At 40.6% G+C, this 21,803-nt stretch overlaps 1 protein-coding gene across 1 annotated transcript in view; it reads left to right on the top strand.

Moving 5' to 3' along the window:
- Positions 1-859: 859 nt before the first annotated feature.
- Positions 860-21,803, top strand: part of cpne5b (copine Vb) — a 123,018-nt gene continuing 102,074 nt past the window's right edge. Inside the window, exon 1 of the mRNA XM_080462030.1 lies at positions 860-1,131. Coding sequence (XP_080318156.1) covers positions 1,013-1,131 — 119 coding nt within the window. The 5' untranslated portion in view covers positions 860-1,012. The remainder of the gene's footprint in view (positions 1,132-21,803) is intronic.

Below are 21,803 nucleotides of genomic sequence, written 5' to 3' on the forward strand. Positions count from 1 at the left end.
CACACCATATCAAATGTAGACTGTATAATCCTTATAGATCTTCATGAATTATTTAACTCACTTAGACACATTGTAATGTTAAATGATGTGTGAAATGTGTGTGACGTTGGCCAACTTTTTTTTTTATATCAAATACAGTAACATTATTGTTATTTTTTTCTGACTTTAAAAAGGCCACAAAAACAATAATAAAAAAATTCTTGCAGATTAAACAATATAACCACGCTTTTGAAGAATATTTTAACAGTGCCATTTTAAAAGTTAAGGGACTTAAGGAATAACTGTAATAAATCTAGATTTACAGTGAAGAGATCAGATCAGTGTCTCAAAAGCCGAAATAATGATCTGATTGTTTAATCCTAAAGGTTTCAAATACCTCTGCATACGATTTTTTTCCCCTTATGCTTGAGTTATAGTCTGTAATGGTACTCAGAGTGCATTCAAACATCCGAGACACACACTTGCACAGACGTCCAGTACACAGGATGTTGCAGGGTGACAGCGGCGGCACAGGGCTATGGGCAGGGTTGCCAGCACCGGAGTGCAAATCCGAGTGGGAGGAGGATGGGTGTGTTTAAGTGTATCTAGTCTCCTTTTCACAAGCTGAGTAGTGAGCACTGACTGAAGACAAAAGCAGAGAGCACTCCACCTCTCCATGTGATGTGCAGCAGGTTGGTGAGGGCGCAGCAGTAAGCTCAGATAGTCTTTTTTTTTCCCCCCATCATTTTTCTCTTTTTTTTTTGCGGTATGTAAGAGAAATATTCTCGCTACATGGAGAGTTAACCAAGTGCGTCTTTGCTTTTTTTTTTTTGCGGGTCTTCACTCACTCAGTGCTCCATCCCCCTTCGTCTTCTCCAGCTTCAACATTTGTGAAGTGGCAGCGTCCCCCGGTCGGACCGGAGGCCGGCTGGTCTCTGATCTGGTCTCAGGAGTCACCGCAAACACGACGCGCTCCGTCGGGTCCAGGCTGTGCGCCTCCCGGATCACCCCCGAGCCGCCCCGGTCTCTCGCCATGGAGATGATGGAGGGAGACGTTATGGACAAGCTGGAGGACATGTCATCGGTGTACGACTTCGACCCAATTACCGGCAACATCCCCGCCACCAAAGTAGAGATCACCGTCTCCTGCAGGTGAGCCGATGCGTCCGCGGAGCGCGCGGAGCGCAGACCCGACTGTCCGCGAAGTTCAGTGTTCAGAGTCCTGGTTGAAAAGTTATGAATGCGCCCCACTCTTTCGATCGAACATAGCCAGGAATGTACAATTATTTTTGCATGAATGGCGACAACTTATCCAGTATCCCGGTAAAAAAGGAAATGCGCATTCGGCTGCAGATGGGGACGTGCAGGGCACGTGCCAACAGTTCCCTGGCGGTTCGGTTTAGAAGTGACAGGGAAGTTGTTAAAATCTTCACCAATACCAGCTTTTGCTCAAAGCTGTTCCTGATACACGGTCGATGCCTGGAGTGAATCGCCTTCAATTTGAATCTTTTTTTAGACTTGTAACAGGAACATGCGAGTATTCTAGATGAGCTGTTTCACGATATCACAAAGACACATTAAGGTGGGAACTTTAGTTGAGAAAAACTGTTGTGAAGAAAATTGAATAACAATATGACATAACAGGCTTTTGAACAGTACAGTGCTTATTAGTCACTTTCATTGATGTTCCATCTTTTCAAGAAGAAGCCTCTTTTATACCCAGTGTAACCTCTGGCTGCTTTCAGCACCAACACAACACTGGAAGCCTCATCAAATTGTCTCCTTGAAGTACTGCTGCATGTAAAAGATTCAAAGGTTTCCATCATATTTACATACATGTGACTCTGATTCCTACAACACAATAACAGTACCTCTGGCCTTGAGCTTACCCCCCCTCTCCTTTTTAGTGTTTCACTAAGGTGTTTCCTCTGCAGAGAGTATCTCAAGAAAGAAAATTCCACCTCCACCCAATCACTCTGCCCACAGAGCATACTCAGTGAGAAGAGACAGTCACTCCTCTTCCCATTAGGAGACACTTTAAAGTCAAGGCTTTCAATGCCTTTCACCTCCTAGTCAGTGCTGGCATGTGTGAACACACACACACACACACACACACACACACACACACACACACACACACACACACACACACACACACACACACACACACACACACACACACACACACGCATGCATGCATGCTTCTGCTCTTTGATGCAGGGTTTTAGGTTGGTGAGCCATCCAAGCAGAGTGAGTTTGAGCTATAACAAGCTGTGCGTGCATTATTGATGGGGTTTCTGACGTTCACAGAAGCTCGCTGCTGCATCTTCCAACCCCCTCCAGAAATTTACTGAATGAAGAACAGTGGTGTCCGATGGTAGAGAACCAGTTTAGATGGAGAGAGGATGGCTGGAGCAGTGCCTGTGTATACTAACCAAAGCCCCGTGTGGTCCTAGATTATGTGTTTTTCCACCTCTAAACATGAGGCGACTGTATTACTGATGCGCAATTAAGCACCATTCAGGTAAATGATGAGTCCCATTCTGACAGCCCCCTGCATTTATGCAAATGATTTCTCTGATAATGTGGATGTGTGCAATCTCTGCTGAACTGTGTTGGAGAAGGGAGAGAGAAAAGACAGTGTGGTGTTGTAGAATCCTCCTCGCACAAAGAAGAGGAGTTTGGGGAAATGGAATCATTTGGCAAGTGGGGAGGGCTGAGTTTTTTTTTTTTTCCCCTTCTTCTCCCGCTTCATTGCCGCCTTGTTTGTGTGCAAGAAAACGAAAGCCAGAAATGCTACAGTTTTGTTTCTTTCTAAACAGCATTTGATGAATCTAAAATCTGTGTATACCCATCTTATAATGAATCACTAATGGCGAGGTACTCTCCTGATAAAGCAGAAGAAATCAACAGTTACATGTGAGTGTCACAGTCAAGCACATGTGTTAACAGTTCAATGCCACACTAATCCTCCAAATCCTTTGTGCAGATGTTGTGTGAGTCAGATTCCTATTCAAGATAAGCACTTCCCTTTTGGATCTTCTTTGCAATTCTCCTTTTGTCATCATGCACTTGTGCCCTTTACAACCCAACCATGATGATAGCTGTTCTCTAGGGGGCTAATACCCCTTATTACAATCTACACCCCCTGCCTTTGACAACATGTAATTATCAGGACGAGTGACAAACAGTGTTGGGTTGCCCCCCCCCCCCCCCCAAAAAAGGAAAAAATATACGGGTGGGGTTGGTAGGAGCTGTTTGTCTTTCATTTTTGGAGGAGAGAATAATAAAAGATCTGGTGCCAGGAATTTGCCAAAAGTGTTTCACCAATAGTGAGTCTACATGACTGATCTGCCATTTTTACCTCCAAATGCAATAAGTCAAGACATTTTTTATTCTTTTGAAGATCTCCCTAACCCACCACAAATGGTTTTGGTTTCCTGACATCATCAACATGTAAGATATGTGTCCTTGGGTTATGTCTCTCGCCGTGTTCGTATTTCTCACAATGCTCAATGTGTTATTTCCAGTGCATTTGTGTCATGGAAAAAAAAGTAGGCCTTCAGGAGCTGTGTCAGACATAGAAAACTAGTGTAGACAGCTTGGCACTCGACAAGGAAGCTATTTGAGACAAAGCCCGTCCTGTGGTTTCTATTAACACTCTTTACATTTCCACAGGACTTGTCAGTCAGTGGTTTCTGATAACAAATAATTTGAAATTGGCATTTGAACAGGAAAGCCTCCTACAAATACAAAGCCGAGCGATAGTCCTCAATTCAGCTCAATGTTTATCTGCCCCACTGCCATTTACATGCAAGCCAGCGCCTGTTGTTTCTGCTCGACCATCTTACTGCTCAGTCAATTCAGTGATATAAAAAGGTACTCATCACTGTAATATGGTCCATAACCCTTTATCAGTCTCTCCAGTCAGCTGAAGAGAGACTGTGTGACTTGTGTATAGAAGGTCTGTTAATGGAAGGAGATCTAAATGATGAGTGTCACACTGAAAAGTAATGAGCTCACCAAGCATGGCTTATTAACCGCTTACATGAGTTTCACTTTTCTTCTAAATGGATAAATGAATATCTGAAAATTTGTGTAGATTAAAGTTGCTCACATCAACTGAAGGCATTCTAGAATCCCCCAAAACTCAACTGAACATATCAGTGAAAAATGGTGGTAAACAAATGCTTGGGACACAATGAAAAAACACACACAGATCAATCAATATAAAATAAGTCATTTAACGTTTTCTTTTTTATATGAGTTGATGAAACTTGAAAAATACGCAAAATTATATTTCATTTAGAGGTTAGAGGACTCATTGGGAATTCACCCAGCACTGTTGGACTAGTTAAATGATGATAAACATGTCTGGGTGTTTGGTATTTGCTTTTTAGAAAATAAAAAACATTCTTGGTTCGTGACTCAGATGATGAAACAGCAAAAGATGAAAAGCGTGAACTGCGACGAGGCTCCACCATGCAATCCAGATCAACATTTTCTGACTGTGGAAAAACAATTAATCGTGACCAGAATTATTAATAGCATGATCTGGGTTTGAGAATCATAAATATCTGTGTGGACTTGTTTGGAGTCTTATGTGTGCAGTGTTGTGGAACGAGGATGGCTTTCAATTGTGAGTAGTTTTTACTTACCAGATGACATCCTACAGAAGCGGTGAAGACCTAAAAAGGAGGAGGTAGGTTGCTCTCGTCATCTCAGAGAACTTCCTACTCCTGTTGTGTGGGTTTTTCTTTTTGTCACACTCTTCTTTGTCTCATTATTTTAACTCCACACTGACTCAAGAGACTGAGATCAGGACCCTGCTGGGAACACATCTGCTGAGCTCTTTATCACTGTTGTTGCAGGTTTGGGGTCATTGTCAGCCCACAGAGGGAAGTTGGATTGTGGATGTTGCATCATGGATAAAAGCCTAAATACACAAAGTGTTTGAAACATTTTCACACTGAGAAGTTGATGTTGGCCAGAGTGAGGTGTGACTGTCAATGAGCACCGGCTCAAAGCTCACATTGACTGAACACAGAGCAGAGACCCAATTAAGCCATTAATGGATTGCCCTTTTCTTGAGAGTGACACCTAATCTAAGGTCTGTGATAAGGTGAAGATAGATCTTGTGGCTGTTGTTGTACTTTAATTGGTTGCTTGAGGTTGACATGAGTCTGTTCTAGTAGTTTGAGAACATGTGTGATATCACAGCTTGCTACCTGCGTGCCGCCGATGCTGCTGCTATTAAATCCTGTTAAATGTCGGGATGGTCGGCATTTGCAAAGAGATTCATGTTAATGAGCAGCCAAGTTTCAGCATTTGCTTGCTTCCTTTATGGATCTGGGACAGATATGAAAGCTTCTCACACTGTGTGGAAATCCCCGAGGGAGATCCAACACCACTGCTTATCATCACTCAGATTTTTTTTTTTTTTTTGCACTTTCCCCATCACATCTCCCTAGGTTAAAACATCCTGGGTGTGAATATGCACTGTACCAAAAGCTTCACTGGAGCTTATTAGCCATATGTAGAATGATATGTATAATATATGAGCTCTGGCTTTTCAAATCACAACATAATTATTTTGCAGATGACTCTCCACCACAAACAGAAGTAAGATAAACCCCATTCTGTTCTCCTCTCTGTGTCTCAAACGCACGCACACGCTGTAATTTTGTAGCGCGACTGGGCACACAGCCTGGTGTCACACAGCCTAACTGACTTTAGCTTGTTAGGGAAAATGAGGAGTGGAGCGAGGTAGGGAGGGGAAAATGTGGATGGCGACGAAGCAGATAAACAAAGGCAGGCCGATATGAGAGACATATTGAGATGGGTATGCTCATCTCTGCACGCTGACTGGAAGGCAAGTTAAGAGAAGTCATTAAGAAATGCAAATACGCGGTTAGAGACAGTGATAGCAATGTTACATTTTTGCTCCTATCAGGTGATTTCTTTTTTTTCATATCACTAAAACACACAAGAGCTGCAGTTGAGAGTTCGTAATTAATGTGAACCAGCATTTCACTGGAATCTGAGCAAATGCAGGAAATAAGAGGAAAGAAGAATAATGACCTTTACTATAAAATCTAATGGCATCCAGGTATCCCACACAGCTTAGAACCTGAGGGGGCTGCAAGTTTAGGTTGTGAATTTAACATTAATGTATCATCCACTTTTCAAGTCGGTATGATGAAACTGCAAGTAATTTGTTGCATATTTGTATATTTGAAAGAAATAATAATCAGTCATCAGGCATTGTGTCTGAGCCAGACGGTATTTCGTTTATTTTAGCTCTGTTTGCTTTAAAAGCCGCCCCCCACCCCCACCCCCACCAATAATTCACCTGCGAGGCACTGAACTGTTTTTAGCACGGACAGCCAAATAACAGTTTATCTCAGTGAGTGATGACCCTTTTCATGCTGTCAGAGATTTTCACAGTCATCCAATAACACTGTTATCACTAAAATATCAATTACAGCTTCTTCTTTCTGAACCAACCAGCAACAAAAATGACAGGAAAATTATTATTGCAAACACAAGCTGCTCACAGTGAAACACAGAAGCATGCTTTGGTTAAGGTATTTCAGTGTCTGTATCCAATTAAATAAGAGAATAGTTTTAATTCTTGATTTTACTGTGAATGGCACAATAATTGAATGATTTTCATTAAACACCCTGAACTGTAGAAATAAAGGTGAATATAAGTGGCAAAATCTTTCCTAACTCTGCTGTTACAGTAAAACGTGTTATGGCAGAGGACTACTTTGGCCTTTTACGTGAATATTGTTCAACAACAGTACTTTTATTTTGTAATTAAGCAAACTTTAGGTAACGTCACAATAGTTGTGCTTGATTACAAAATGTCATGATTGAGGTTTTTTTTTTTTTTAACAGTCTTTCCCGTAATTTGTACTTTACTTTTCTTTTGTATGGTATGAAACAAAAGTCACATTATAACAGAAACAAACAAATGAAATGAGGCATCGGCGGACCAGCAGCTCCTCTGATCTCTGTGATGAAATGACTAAATTTGTCTGTTGAGTCTGGTGACTTTGAAGAGAGAAAAAAATGAATTACATGCTTTAGTTTCTTGTCAGACAGCCGTGAGGTGTAAAGCAATAAAAATATTTCAAGTACAGTATAAATTTAAAGTAATACAGTGTCTATTCAGGAGCTTCTGTTTTTTTTTTTCTTTTACAGTGTTTGCCTCAGGAAATCATTGTAACTTGCAATGTATCCTTGGCCAGTTTATGAGCTGGATGCCCTTCATGAAGTAACTGGGATTTAGAGCTTAGTTTAAATTGAAGTCCAAGACTCACCCCAAAGTGCAGGTTATTTAAAAAAAATCTTAAAACCTAATCGCTCAATAACTTAAAACCTGTTTACATTGACCACACTGCTTTTCCATGCTGTGGACATGCTGAGCACAATCTCCTGCACATAATACACTGACAATCCACTGTCAGTGAAAACGAGACCTCAGATTATTGAAAATGTTTCTTTCTCTTTCAATGGTCCCATCACATCAGCTTATTTAATGGATTTTGTACTAATGCAATAATCAACTCAACGTAATAAAAGGAACCAATTACAGATGCTGCTTCTTACCTTTGGTCCCTAAACCAATTGTTTTTCAGGTAAAGGTTTGAGAATCAACTGAACAGTTGCTTTGGTTGAGATCAATCATTTCCACAAACATTAATGTTTGGTGGTTGTGTTCATTGCACCATTCAGTTAATTTACAAGTAGAGGAAACTAACAAAAGCAAAAAGGGGGAATTTACTTGTTTACCAGTTAAGGTTTTGAGAGAAGACCCAATATACAGATACGAAGCCAGAAACTAAAAGCAATCTTTAATGATGTGCAAATTCAAGAACGAAATGGCCAAAAGACAAAATATGAAGAATTACATACGCAGGCATGCACGCACACACACAATTCAATTCAATTCAATTCAATTCAATTCAATTCAATTTTATTTGTAAAGCGCTAAATCACATCAACAAACATCTCAAAGCGCTCTTACAATGATAGAGTACAACAGGACCCAACTAAACCCTTCCAAAGCAAGCAGGTGTAACAAGCAACAGTGGCCAGGAAAAACTCCCTCGCATGGAGAGAAGTTCAAGAACTCCCTCTTCAGGAAGAAACCGTGGGGCGGACCCTAGACTCTGGAAGGACGGCCATCCGCCTTGACCGGTTGGGGGGAGAAGTACATGGGATAGGACAGGGAGAGAGAGGAAAAGAAGAGGGAGAGAGAGAGTGGCAGACAGGCCAGATAAGTACAAATACTAAGAAAAGTCTATGATGAGCGTTGGTCTGATGATGAGCCAATCTCAGTCTGGAGTTTAAGGGCCGTGCCGTTGCGGTGGGGTCCCGGTGCTGTGGGGGGGGTCGGGTAGTAGGACCGTCGTAACTCCACTCTGAGTCTTGGGTCTGATCCCCTGGATCCTGCTCTCCTCCTGTCAGGGATAAAAAAGACGGCGGCAGTGTCTGGTGTCTACAGTAATGTTGTTACACAGAGAGAAAGAAAGAAAGACAAGAAACAGAACCTCCAAATGTAGAGTTCCTCCCTTTAACGGGAGAGAAAAAAAATCCCCTCAGCAGTCTAGGCCTATAGCAGCTCAACTTAGTGCTCCTATTTTATTCCTATTTTATTCCTAAGGATAAGCTTTATCAAATAGGAATGTTTTTAGTCTACTCTTAAATAAACTAATGGTGTCGGCCTTTCGGACCGAGGCTGGTAGTTGATTCCAGAGTAAAGGAGCCATATGGCTGAAACTCCTGCCTCCTGTTTTACTTTTATGGACTTTAGGGATTACCAACAGTCCTGCATCCTCAGAGCGAAGGGCTCGTGGAGGGTGATAAACTTCTAGAAGTTTCTCGATATAGGACGGAGCCTTCTGATGAAGAGTTTTATATGTGATCAGAAGGATCTTGAATTCTATTCTAGATTTAATTGGAAGCCAGTGTAAGGATGCTAAGACTGGGGAGATGTGCTCTCTTCTTCCAGTTCTGGTTAGTAAACGTGCAGCAGCGTTCTGCACTAGCTGTAAGGTCCTAACAGAGGAGTTTGGACATCCTGACATTAGGGAGTTACAATAATCTAATCTTGAAGTCACAAAGGCATGAATAATTTTTTCTGCATCTTTGAAGGACAAGAAGTTTCTAATTTTTGCAATATTCCTTAGATGGAAGAAGGCTGTCCTGGAGACATGTTTAACATGGGAAATAAAGGACAGATCCTGATCAAAAATAACACCCAGGTTCCTAATATCACTGTTAGAGGTTAAGGTAATATTATCTAACCTAATCAGACTGTCTGAAAAGTTATCCCTGAGCTTTTTAGGACCTAGGATTAGAACCTCAGTCTTGGATGTGTTGAGCATTAAGAAGTTGATAGACATCCAGGACTTAACGTCCCTGAGGCAGGACTCTAGTTTAACAAGTTGGTCGGCCTGATTGGCTTTAATTGATAAATATAGCTGAGTATCATCTGCATAACAATGAAAGTTAATGCTGTGTTTCCTAATTATATTTCCGAGTGGTAACATATAGAGATTAAACAATATCGGTCCGAGGACGGAGCCTTGTGGTACTCCACACCGGACCCGTTCATGCATTGAAGATTTGTTATTTACATGAACAAATTGAAAGCGGTCAGATAAATATGATTTAAACCAGTTTAAGGCTAAGTTTTTAATGCCGACGGCATCTTCTAATCTCCTTAAAAGTATATTATGATCGACAGTATCAAATGCGGCACTAAGGTCCAGAAGAACTAAAACCGATAGAAGACCTCTATCTGAGGCCGTTAGAAGGTCATTAGTAACTTTTAGCAGTGCAGTCTCTGTACTGTGGTTCATTCTGAAGCCGGACTGAAGGTCCTCTAACAGATTATTCTCCTGCAGATAATCCTGGAGTTGTTTAGCCACTACTTTCTCCAGAACCTTTGACAGGAAAGGAAGGTTGGAGATGGGCCTGTAGTTTGACACACGCACACACGCACACACGCAGGCAAGGAGAAAATGAGGCATAGCAGACGACCATCAAGAGTAATCAGGAGAGGTTATGGAGCACAGAGATGAGTGGAGGTAAGGTGTACATGAAACCAGATATAAACGTCTTCTTGATATGAATCAAAATAACATGAAACATAAGGAAATTGGGAAAGAAGGTTCAGAAAATAAACAAAAAAGGCAAATTATAATCAGAAAAGTCTATAAAATTGTGAAACAAGGTTGAAATGCTATGTGATAAATGTATCTTACAGTATATATATATATATACACATGAACATAATAATCCCCCCCTCAGATAATAGCCACTTCCTGAAGCCTTGTGCAACCAAAGGTAGCAGCACTCTACCTCTAGATTATAACCACGGGCTGTTCACACTGCACTCCGTTTTGTTTAATGAAAATCGTTCAGTAAAGCCACGGGAATCCTCGGACCATACTTTATACAGTCAATTTTTACTGCAGCAGTCCTCACGAGAGAGAGAACTTGTGCTCCTTGGCTTTTCTGTAAGTTGCATTCTGTGTAAGCTTGAGATGAGTTATCACAGAGGAGGAGCACTCCTAATACCTGCAGCACTGATGAGACTTCCTCCTCCTCCTCCTCCTCCTCCTCCAGCTGTTTCCCACTCGAAGGGAACATTACAATAAATCTGATGATGGTAGCTCACAACCTTTCTGGTCATGTGTTGCAGGTAGAAAGTGGAAAGCAGTGTTACGGTTGTTCTGCCACAGCAACATGGTTCATTTCACAGTCAAACAGGACTTGAAACATGTTTGCTTATTTCACTTGTGTCCACCACACTGCATTGAGTCACAGATAAAAAAAAAAAGCATATTGTATTTCACATGCTGGTCAGGTGTGAGAGGCACTCTTTTCCTGACCTGACAGAACCAATCAATTATTTCCTTTTACATAGTTATCAACACAGTGAATGGGTGCTTTTCAGACAGCAAACTATCTCCTCTGGTTCAATATGCTCTTATGTGCCCTTTTAAAATTTCCTGTTTCCACGTCCTTGTGTAACTGATGGACAGACTGTGACTAATGCTTTCCCTGGGTCAATGAAAAGGACAGTGGGCATATTGAAGAGATAAAAGGTGCACATGTAAAGGGCTGCTTTCGAAATAATAAAAACGCGTTGTCAATTAACTTTGTTCAAAAAAAGTGTTTTGTCTTTATTCTTTCACCACGGTGATATTATAAAGATGCTGATTCTAATCTGTCACTCGTCACCCTACACTCAATAATCCCCTCCAGTCCTGACAGCAGCACTGTTCAGTTGTCAGCGTCTTCACAGAGCGATGCCTATAATCAGCTCTGGCAGCTCTGCTACTGAGAATTAACCGTCTCATTGCTGGAGCCGCCATATTTCCCCGTCCTGCATGCTCTCGCATCAAGCTTGCATCCCGCAGCTCTCATTCCTGGGTGAAAGAATCTCCTCAAGCCCGAGTCAGGTCTGGAGTACGGACGACAGCCGCTGAACATAAGCGACGATAAGTCCAGAGGAAGAAGGGTAACACTCTGTGCCAGTGTTAATGATGGTTCACTGTCATGCTGGCTTTAGTGGCTGAGAGGCTGAAACTAGGCTTTGATCTGTGCTCTCTGGCAGACGGGGATCGTCGGTCTGCTGGCGGCAGCAGCAAAGTCATGCAGGAGACAAAGTCAAATTTATAGGTGAAGGACTGGAGAAATTAGCAATAACTAAAATCTAAACACGGTTACTGCTGGTTGTAAATGCCTATAAGACCATAACCCAAAAATATGTTGGAAGGGTGACATGAATTTCACATTTAGTGGAGTAAATAGGGTTGTGACCTCAGCTTGGAGCTTAGAGGCATGAAATGCGACTCTCCCTGCCCTCAGATTACCTGAGCTGGCAGCCAATTACAGTTTTATCGGCAAATACTAAAACATTTTGGGTGCAAAAACTTCCGAAAATCCTCCCTAGTCCCCCAAAACCAAAGTTATTGGCTCACCTGATTCCCCGACAGAAAACCCTTTCATTTATATTTTCTACTTTTCACATCACAGCTCCCTAGGTTTTAACATAAGTTTATGTGGCTGCAATGTGGAAATGAACGAATCAATCAATCAATCAATCAATCAATCAATCAATCAATCGATCAATCAATCAATCAATCAATCAATCAATGTTATTTTTTATTGCCCTTCTAGTCTAATCAAAACAGTGTACACTGTACATATCAAAGATAAAGAAATGAGTAAACAGAAATTCAGGTAAAAAGGGACCGTATTTAAAAGTCTTATAAAAAAGGAAGGTGTTTTAAAAACACGCTCGTTCTCTGCAGCCCCCAAGGCTGTTTCTTAAAAGTGGTGCGTAGTGCTGGAATGCAGCCTCGCGTAAGTTTTTGCAATAACAGTGAGAAAAAGGCCGGCGCCGGAGTACCCGAGGGTTTGTGATGGTTTATTAGATAAAAGTAAATCTGTGAAATAAGAAGGCGAATGACTACCAGGACTTTTATAAACCATTGAAAGAACTTTAAAATTGATCTTGAAAGACACGGGGAGCCAATGCAATGCCTTCAATAAAGTAATTATTACTATTTCCAATTTTTGGAATGTTGGCTGCAACCACTTTGCTCCAACACAACAAAGTGGTCTCGAGGCTGACTCAGCACATCATTCAGCCATACCTGAAAGCGTCTGCTAACTGCATGATGGACGTCACACTGAGATTTTTCATGGAATGTTTTGGACGGGAGCCCGCTTCTAACCCTGGTTATCCAATGGAAACATGCGCTCTATTGTGAGGAGTGAGAGCAACAATGTTCAACATTTCACAAAAAGTCTAAATGACATAGTTTATTTCAACAAAAAACATCGAAATGATAGGAAGAATATTTTCGAGAAGCTTGGGAGGGCAAACAGTGTTTTGGAATACAGCACAGCAACAAAAGAAAACCTCAAATGCAATCTGTTTTTCACATGACAAGCACATTCAAACGAGGCACTTGGACATTTGCATACATACTGATTCAAATGGGAAAATGAGACTTTTTGTCTCTTAGTCCTCCTCCAAGTGGAAAGAAGAGTGTGTATACTTGATTAATCTGCAAGTGGGAAATTATGAATCATGTGAGTAATCTCTCTAATTGGAGAGGGCTTTATTAACATCTGACTAGAGTGTACAACTTGCGTGTCTCGGATCCCTCATTACCATTTAAAAACGTTACTCTGGACTGAGGGATTTATTTTGGTATCTCCTGGGTCTCATTATTCAATGGCATAATTGGATTTGTTTTTAGCAGGAGTTATTGACACAGCTAACAAAGGTAGGAGCGTAAATCTCTGCAGGTCCACAACGTGATAGCACTCACAACAAGAGAACGTGTCTGTGAAGAAAAAAAAGAGGCTTTGTTTACATAAGATGGACAGTTTGATGTATGCAAATAATCACAGCTCATAACGGAATCGCCATTTCACAACTTTTCCTGAAAAGAGGGCTTCATGAATGCTGAGTTTGCCACAACTTCTATCCCTGCGGACAAGATGTCTATACTGTAAAACGATGCATACACATATATTTAACTCCAGAAAAGCAGATGAGCAACAACTGCTAAAAATAAGACACACACACATAATTAAACCTACTGAATCACCAATTTGCAATGCCCTCTGTGCCGCCATAAATCTCTTTAAGTGCCTTGCTGATGAGTGATAGGTTCAAGTGTCTGGTAAGTTTCTAAAGTCATCCCAAAGACGCACCCGCCAAAGATTAAATTGACTCCAAAGCTAAAGATAAAACATAAAAAATGGAACTCACTGAAACTCAAAGCAAAGTTTGACAAACAAGACAGCTGCATGAACAGTCGTCTACCTGTGCGAATTGCACTCATTGTGCTGTGCTGGAAGCATCTGTCCCCGACATATGTGATGGAGTAATAGGAGCTTAATAGCTCTCAGTCAGAGCCATTGAAGAAGGTGAGTCACAGCTGTGGACAGCTACCATCACCTGGCAATTAGAAAATTGGAGATTTTTCATCCTCACTTATACCAGAATCATGACAAGTGATGCATTTTAATTGCCTGATTTGCTTTGAATGGCATGCTGATGGTCACGAGCGCAGGTGATTGGATGCTTGCAGATTTAGTTTCTTTCAGGTACGAATGCTTCTAACATGACAGCCGGATTTGGGGATTTTTTTAGGGGAACACGGCAGGTTAGGACACTCAGTGGGATGATTGATCCCAAAACAGAGTGATGACATGCTGCAGCACATCACGACATGTTGTTTTACGCTTCCTGACTGGATGAAGGGAGTTTCACTGTGTGGCGCTCAAAGGTAGAGATAATACACAGTATACTTCAGCTTGTGAGCTCAGCTCACAGGATGTCGTGTCAGTGGTGTTTCTCTCTGGGATATGATGCAGAAATACAGTCATCAGTTTATGTCCCTGAAAATTGTATCAGCAAAATCTACATGATATTTATCCGTATTACCTGACAGGTCCTGAGCATCAACTTGAAAATGAAAGCTGGTTTAACAGTTTTAATCTTTTAAGTTTAAGTTTTAAACTTTGTTAGGCATCTTATCTTCCTTATCTTCTGATTCCTCTTTATTTTATTGCTGCTGTTTTAGCTGTGTTACCTGTGTTCAGCAGTACAAAAACACTATAAATCGTATTTGTCCCTGTAGTGATCAATCCTCAAAATTACTTTTAAAACATATAAAAAAAAAAAAACATTCAAAAATATTCCACTTGTAGAAGTTTGAAAGTTGACTTCTTGGCAATCCACATAAAAATCTTACAGTTTCATTGTAAGACTGGGACATAATGAAAAACATCAACTGTCGTCCTCTGTGAATCCAGTTTTATTAACTGCCAGCCAGTCAGTATCTTGTCGCGAATGGGGCATGATTGAGTTAGTCGTCAGAGTAGATGTGAAATTGTTTGCCTATTCTCAGCCTGCAGAACTATTTCAGCTCTATCTCTGTGTCCGTCGGTGCCAGACGGGATGATGGGCAACACGCTCATGTGCGGTACAGGAAATCTGGAGTGAGATGTGCGAAAAGAGTGTGGGGTGAGATGACTGGTTTTGATTATGGAGCTACCAATAGCCTGAGGGAAAACAGATAATGAATGAGTAAAAAACAAAACAAAAAACGTCAGCATGTGTGTGAGTGAGCATGTGTCAGTGTCTATCTTCCTCTTACGAGACAGTGTTGTGACTACTTCTCTGATGATTGAGGAGAGAGACTGTCATTTATTATACTATGTCAAACTGGTCGCTGCAAACATGGCCATGTATAGCTACCACTTTGGCTAAAATGAGTGTTTCACTGACTTCACTATGTCAGTAGATAATCACTTTGCAGGTGATGAAATCCAAACAAATTTCGTTTTAAGAGATTTACGAATATTCTCAGAAGTTGTAACTATTGGACTTTGTGTTCTTTTTGTACCATCACCATGAGACTGGTACCTTTTGCTTTGACATTTTGTGATCAATGAAGGGACGTTACGCCTTACTGCATTGCCAATATTTTTCCCCATAATGCATTAGTTCGTCTGCAACTTGTAAACAGGTTGTAAACAGGATAAAAGAATCGAAATGGCTAAAACTATAAATACCACTTTAATAGCTAAAATTGGTGCAAAACTGAAAGGTCCAACAGCAGCTAAGTCCACTGAAGAAATGCAAAATGGTTAAAAATGTAATAAAGTTGCAAAATATCCAAAGATCCATTTTTCGTATGCATTTTAAATATATAAAAAATAAAATAATCAATTATTTTATCTTAATTTTAAAGATGAATCATGTTTTGTGGCTCCAGAGGAATATTATTGGGTATAAAGAATGTTGACAAAAATGTTATTTTGCGTGATAAAGTTTGCACATGATTTCAGTAGTGTCTTATAACTATTGAAAACTTATCGACACAGCTACTATTGCTCTAGCTTCTGTGTGCTCATTGCTCAGTTCTTGAACAGTTGAAGTTAATCTACTTCCACAGTGACTGAGATGTATTGTCAGCATTGTCTAGCTGCCAACGACTGGGCTATTGTTGGAAAATCACATCATGAAGACATAAAGAAAGTGTGTTTTTGGCTACTCCATTTTGAATCATTTTACTTTGGATGTGTTTCCTAATGCAACCTGAGCATTTGGGAGTTGAGAGTCCTGCGCAGGCCTTCACAGAGGTGACTTCTCGGTATTTGAAGATAGATTGGCAAAACGTTGTATATAATCATAATTCCCTTGTATCTCATAATTCCCCATTGACATACTTAATTTAGTAGTCACTTCTCTTTGTAATACCATCATCACACTTATTTCCCCACTATAAAATTCACTGTCCATGTTTAGCATCGAGTTGCTAAACATGATTAAAATATGACTGATAGTCGTTAGTGAGCTCAAAGCATATGCGCAACACACGTCAGTGCTGAACCTTCGGTAGTGTGGCACCAACATACTTCGTCCCGGATGGTTGGCACAGCCGACCCAAATTTCTTTGGCCAGAGGAAATTACTTAATTTTGTTGGGCAGGACCCCAGAGTGCTGAACTTTTTTCTTGTTCTTATGGAGTATAAATTGGCCTTAAAGGTCGAACCTCAAAGATAACTATGTCAGGCTATGCTGTATATCAGGTTTTTCAATTGCAATTCCAATTGAAACTGGTTAGTACTTTAATACGTCTGGCCAACCCAGTGATGGTTTCTTCAGAAAAGTTAATAAACTTTCCCATTTGAACAACACAATGTCTGTAACACACCAAATAACAGATAAATCCATCTGTCAGAAGTCAAATCATGTTTAGCAACTCGATAGCATGTCGGAGGGTGGACTTACGTGATGCACCTGAACGCATCACTAAAAGCTGTCAGCTCCTGCAGTTGAACCCGGACCATCATGGCGGCTGAGGCACAAACTTTCTCTTTTATTACTGAAACAGTTCAGCAAAATGTATTTCTGAAAACATTGGAAGCGAGAAATAAGCTGTGCGGTTGACAAGTTAGCGCATTCTTTTCGGCAGCTGGTTGACGTCACAGCACGACTTTTCTTCTTGTTCTTATGTGTTCTTATGCGAGTATGCAGGAGCCTAAATAAGTAAAGTTTTAGCAAATGCAGAAAACCTTTGACTCCGCCCACATTCCTAAACGTTTGCCCTGACATTTGCTCTGCAGACAGGGGTTATTGGAAGGAAGTGGAGGGAGGGGGCAAGATGTGCATGCCCCTAACAGCGCTCCATAGCCTCCGACAATCTCTGCAGGAGGGAATCGTGACCATGAAAGAATCTCTCCACGTTGGGAGCCGGTATAAAAACTTTGCGGATACAGTGGATCTGCACAGCGGTGTCATGTTTTGCCGTGTAAATGGGTCCTGAGGTGGACATCTCACAATGTGATCCTTTGTCTTTAGTGACCCACTTTCCACATGTATTAGAACCACCAATTCTGAAGCGACTTTCGAACTTTTCCTCCCAGGATATTAGTTTTGAAAGGACGGCTTGACTCCCATTTGCATTTTGCTCTACATCTCAAATATTTTCGCCACATTCACTTTGCATGAAGTTGAAAAGTCAGAAAGCTGAGAATGCTCTTGGCATTTTTTTTTTTTTTCAACCGCACAAGGGCAGAAAATGCTTTTCCTTGTTTCCCGACAAATCACAAGCTGAGCTCTGTTTTTGTCCGTCTGAGAGAGCACGATGGGAATCTATCTGTCTGAACAGACAATCTAGAAAAGAAAAACTTTGTCACGTCAACGAATAGCATTTTTCTCAGGGTCTCAACCACACGAAATGTGCTGCTACCCATCACCTGACCTCTGTTGACTCAGGGCCATTGTGCCGTCCATGCTGCTGGGAATTTTGTGATGATCTCGAGCTTCCCTGCCAGGCTGCAAACTCACAGTGTCTGTCTGGCAGGCAGAGCAGGAATCTCCCCAGGGGAAGTCTTGGCTTGAATAATTCAACAGCTGGTGGGAAAAACGATCCTGCCTGATTCTGCCATCGATCTGACACTCAAGCAATGCCAGCAATACAGTTTGGACTCAGATGATTGAGGCTATGAAGACTTTTATTTATGAATTGCTCCTGCATGTGGTTTTGTTGTGTACGATGGATGAGAAAACTTTATTTATAGACAAGATTTGCCCAATTATAAACTTATGCTGAATGCGGATGTTTTATATAACTGCCTTGTATTATAGCACATAAAGAATGTATTGTTTGCTCTATCAGGAAAATAATTGGATAATAAAACTTTAAGAAAGACAAATTGCAGGCCAGTTTTAAATTGAAAGACGGAGATGAATCACCAGTGAAAGGTGTTTCGATACATCATCTATCAGTAATAACACTGTGCTCCATATGCTTTACCCAGGCGCTCCTCGCGCTCGCTTATAAACAGATTACCCATCTTCTTCCACCTCCACACTTTTCCCATATTGCTTCCTCAATATTACCTATTTTCTCTCGTCCCCATCTGCTCACTTACACCGTTTTTCTGCTCCTCTGCCCATACTCCCCTGTTTTTACTTTCCCCTTCCCCTATCAACCACTGCTGCCATCCTCCCATCCCTTTTATTTTGTCTCCCTTGCAGTGGTTTTTCATCTGTGAGGTATGAGGATAGCCTTCATATTACAATCAATCTTTGCTTAAATGTCCTTGAGGAAAATGCACTTTCCTTCATTCTGTACTGACAAATTGTCAATGCTATGAAACATGCAAGGTTTTGAAAACACATCTGAAAAAGGTATTCTTGTGAAGCTTGTCCTACTTGTCCTTAAACCAGGAATCCTTGGCAAGTTGAGGTTGGTTGAATATGCAGAACTACAACCACTTGAAGTGTCATTTTCTATTGTGTGAATGTGGAGCTTAAAATTGCTTCGTCAAATAAGTTTTATTTACTAGTCAAGCCTAGAAATGCTTGTAGCTTCTGTTCTCTTGAAACTCTTCCTGACAACTACCGGTACTTCATGAACAATTACTAAATGCACTGCCATTTGTGTTATTGTATAAAATCAGAAAATAATGTGTCCCATGAAGAAATACATACAATAAGCACTCACCTTAGTAACATTTCCTGGAGTAGCTTTAATATGAAGTTCACTGTGCCAGTGATGTACAGTTTATAGTAGCAGTACATTTAGATAAATACGTATATGACAGAGGTGAAAACTCCTTATTAAATTACCAGTAATTCTTGTAGATTCCATATACATACAGTATATTGTTTCTTGTGCATCCCATGTCTATATGGAAAGACCATGTTTTACAGGAATAAAACTGTTTTCAATAACTTAACACAGTAGGTTACTAATAAACAAAATGGTTTTCCAAATACAATGTCAGTTCCTACAGTAAATTATGAATAAACCTAAAATGTGTTTTTGATGACAAACACAATTATACAAGCCTTACTTACCGGTAATACAATGAAAGATAATTTTACGACGACTAAACATAACATGACATTTGATTCCAAAAATGAAAATTAGTACATATTATAAAACAGAACAGGAGCGAATATACTCTAGTTCTACTCTTGGATGAGATCTGAAGATAGCCTAAACCCAGGGAATCAGATGATTTCATTTTGGAGTGTCTCTGCCAGTGAAGCGGCTCTGGAGGTGGATCCCAGCCTGCCAGGAGAATAGCAGAGCTCAACCTTGAGAGCAATGATAACCCTGGCATGTATTCACAGCTGTGACGAGGCTCCACCAAAACATTTCGTTTTCTCAACAGACAGAAACGAGCAACATAACACAACACAACACAACACAACACAACACAACACAACACAACACAACACAACACAACACAACACAACACAACACAACACAACACAACATAACATAACATAACATAACATAACACAACTAGTGCTGTCAAAAATAATGCGTTAATTAAATTAATTGATTTGAAACATTTTATTAGTTAAACAAATGTAACATAATGAAGCAGTTTTGTTTACTTCCGTTTATTTACTCCCTTACCAGAGCTGCATGTGCAGCGTCTCTGGGCGCAGCACCGTGACTCCAGAGCAGCACAATGCTGAGTGGAATAATATTAAGGCAGAAAGCTTCACTTTAAAAAGTTACCTGACATTGGGAAAGTGAAAGTCATTAGCTTTACTTTGAAAAGCCGAATTTAACGACCACAGAAGTAATTCTGCAGCCAAATACTTGCAGGTAAAATATTAATTTCTCCTCTTTCTCTCTTTCCCTGGCTCTCGTCTATACTGTGTGTGTGTGTGTGTGTGTGTGTGTGTGTGTGTGTGTGTGTGTGTGTGCGCGCGCGCGCGCGCAAGTGTGTGCTGGCATGTGCGTGCCGTCTCTCTCTCTCTCTCTCTCTCTCTCTCTCTCTCTCTCTCTCTCTCTCTCTCTCTCCCCCAATGCCTGCTACATTCTCTCTGTCTCTCATGTGTGGACATTACAGGATATTATTGCCACTTTGTTCATGTAATAACTTTACAACTTTGTTAAATTCTCAAAGTGGTGGACCTGCACTCTAACAAAACCCAGACTTATGTTAGATGTTTATCAAATAATTAATGTATGTTTTTATTATTTTGCTAATCTTGGAGAGAAACAGCATCCATGCAAAGCTTAAAGGACATTATAAAGATAGTCTTTGAATTTAAATATAGTCTAATATAGTGTGTGTTGAGTCGACATTAGGGGTGGTTTTCCCTGAATAAATATCCATTACAAGCTTCAGTCTTCAGTAGAAAAACGATGAGATAAATTGCAATTAATTACAGAAAATTGTGTAATTAATTTGTTAACTTTTTTTTTTTTATCGATTGGCAGCACTAAACATAACAAAACATAACATAACATAACATAGTTAATTTATGAGTACACAACAGTGGACAGAGAGAGAGAAAAATCTAGAACTTTCATGCAGCTATCTCACTCAATGAAAACCTTGAATTATTTATCAAAGTGTTTCAGTCCTGTCACATTTTTTATTTCATTTTTTTATATAGTGCCAATGACTACACAGTCATCTTAAGGCTCTTTTATAGAGGAAAAACTCAACAAATCCACTTTGAGCAAGCGTGGGCGACAGTGGAAAGGAAAAGAAAATCCCTTTTAACAGGAAGAAACCTGCAGAACCAGTCTCAGAGGTGGCAACGTTTCGTTGTTGTGATTTGGGTTAGAGAATAGAAAGAAAAAAGAGAAAAGGGCAAAGAGCAACAAGCAAACAGTTTGTCATAAGAAGGCAAGCTAAGCCACTCACTGCAGACTTGATGGGGGCAGGCGGTTCAGAACACAAACTACGATTTCTGTCAGAGATCCTGGAGAGAGAGAGAGAGAGAGAGTGTGAGAGAGAGAGAGAGACAGAGGGAGCAGTTTAAATCTACAACAGACAATGGGCCAGGGTATTCTGGTCCAGCCTTTACTGAACGCTTTAATAAATTAGAGGGAAAAAAAAGCCTAACCTTAAAAGTAGAGGCTGTGTCAGCCTCCCTCACTGAAACTAGGAGCTGGTTCCACATGAGAGGAGCTTGATAGCTGAAAGCTCTGCCTGCCATTCTGCTTTAAGAAAACCTAGGAACCTCCAGTAAACCAGCACTCTGAAAACGAAGTGTTCTTCTTGGGAGGTATGGGACTAACAGCCCTTTAAGATACAATGGAGACTGGCTGTTAACAAGTTAAACAAAGGATTTTAAATGTCACTTAAACAGGAAGCCAATGAAGAGAAGCTAATATTGGAGTGATGCGGTTTCTCATGCCGTCAGTACCCTCGCTGCAGCATTTTGAATCACTTTGGAGAGTTATTTGGATGATAGAAAATTCCGATAGTTTAGTTTACAAGTA

The sequence above is a fragment of the Lipophrys pholis genome (genome assembly GCF_963383615.2).
Source record: "Lipophrys pholis genome assembly, chromosome: 4".
NCBI lineage: Eukaryota > Metazoa > Chordata > Actinopteri > Blenniiformes > Blenniidae > Lipophrys > Lipophrys pholis.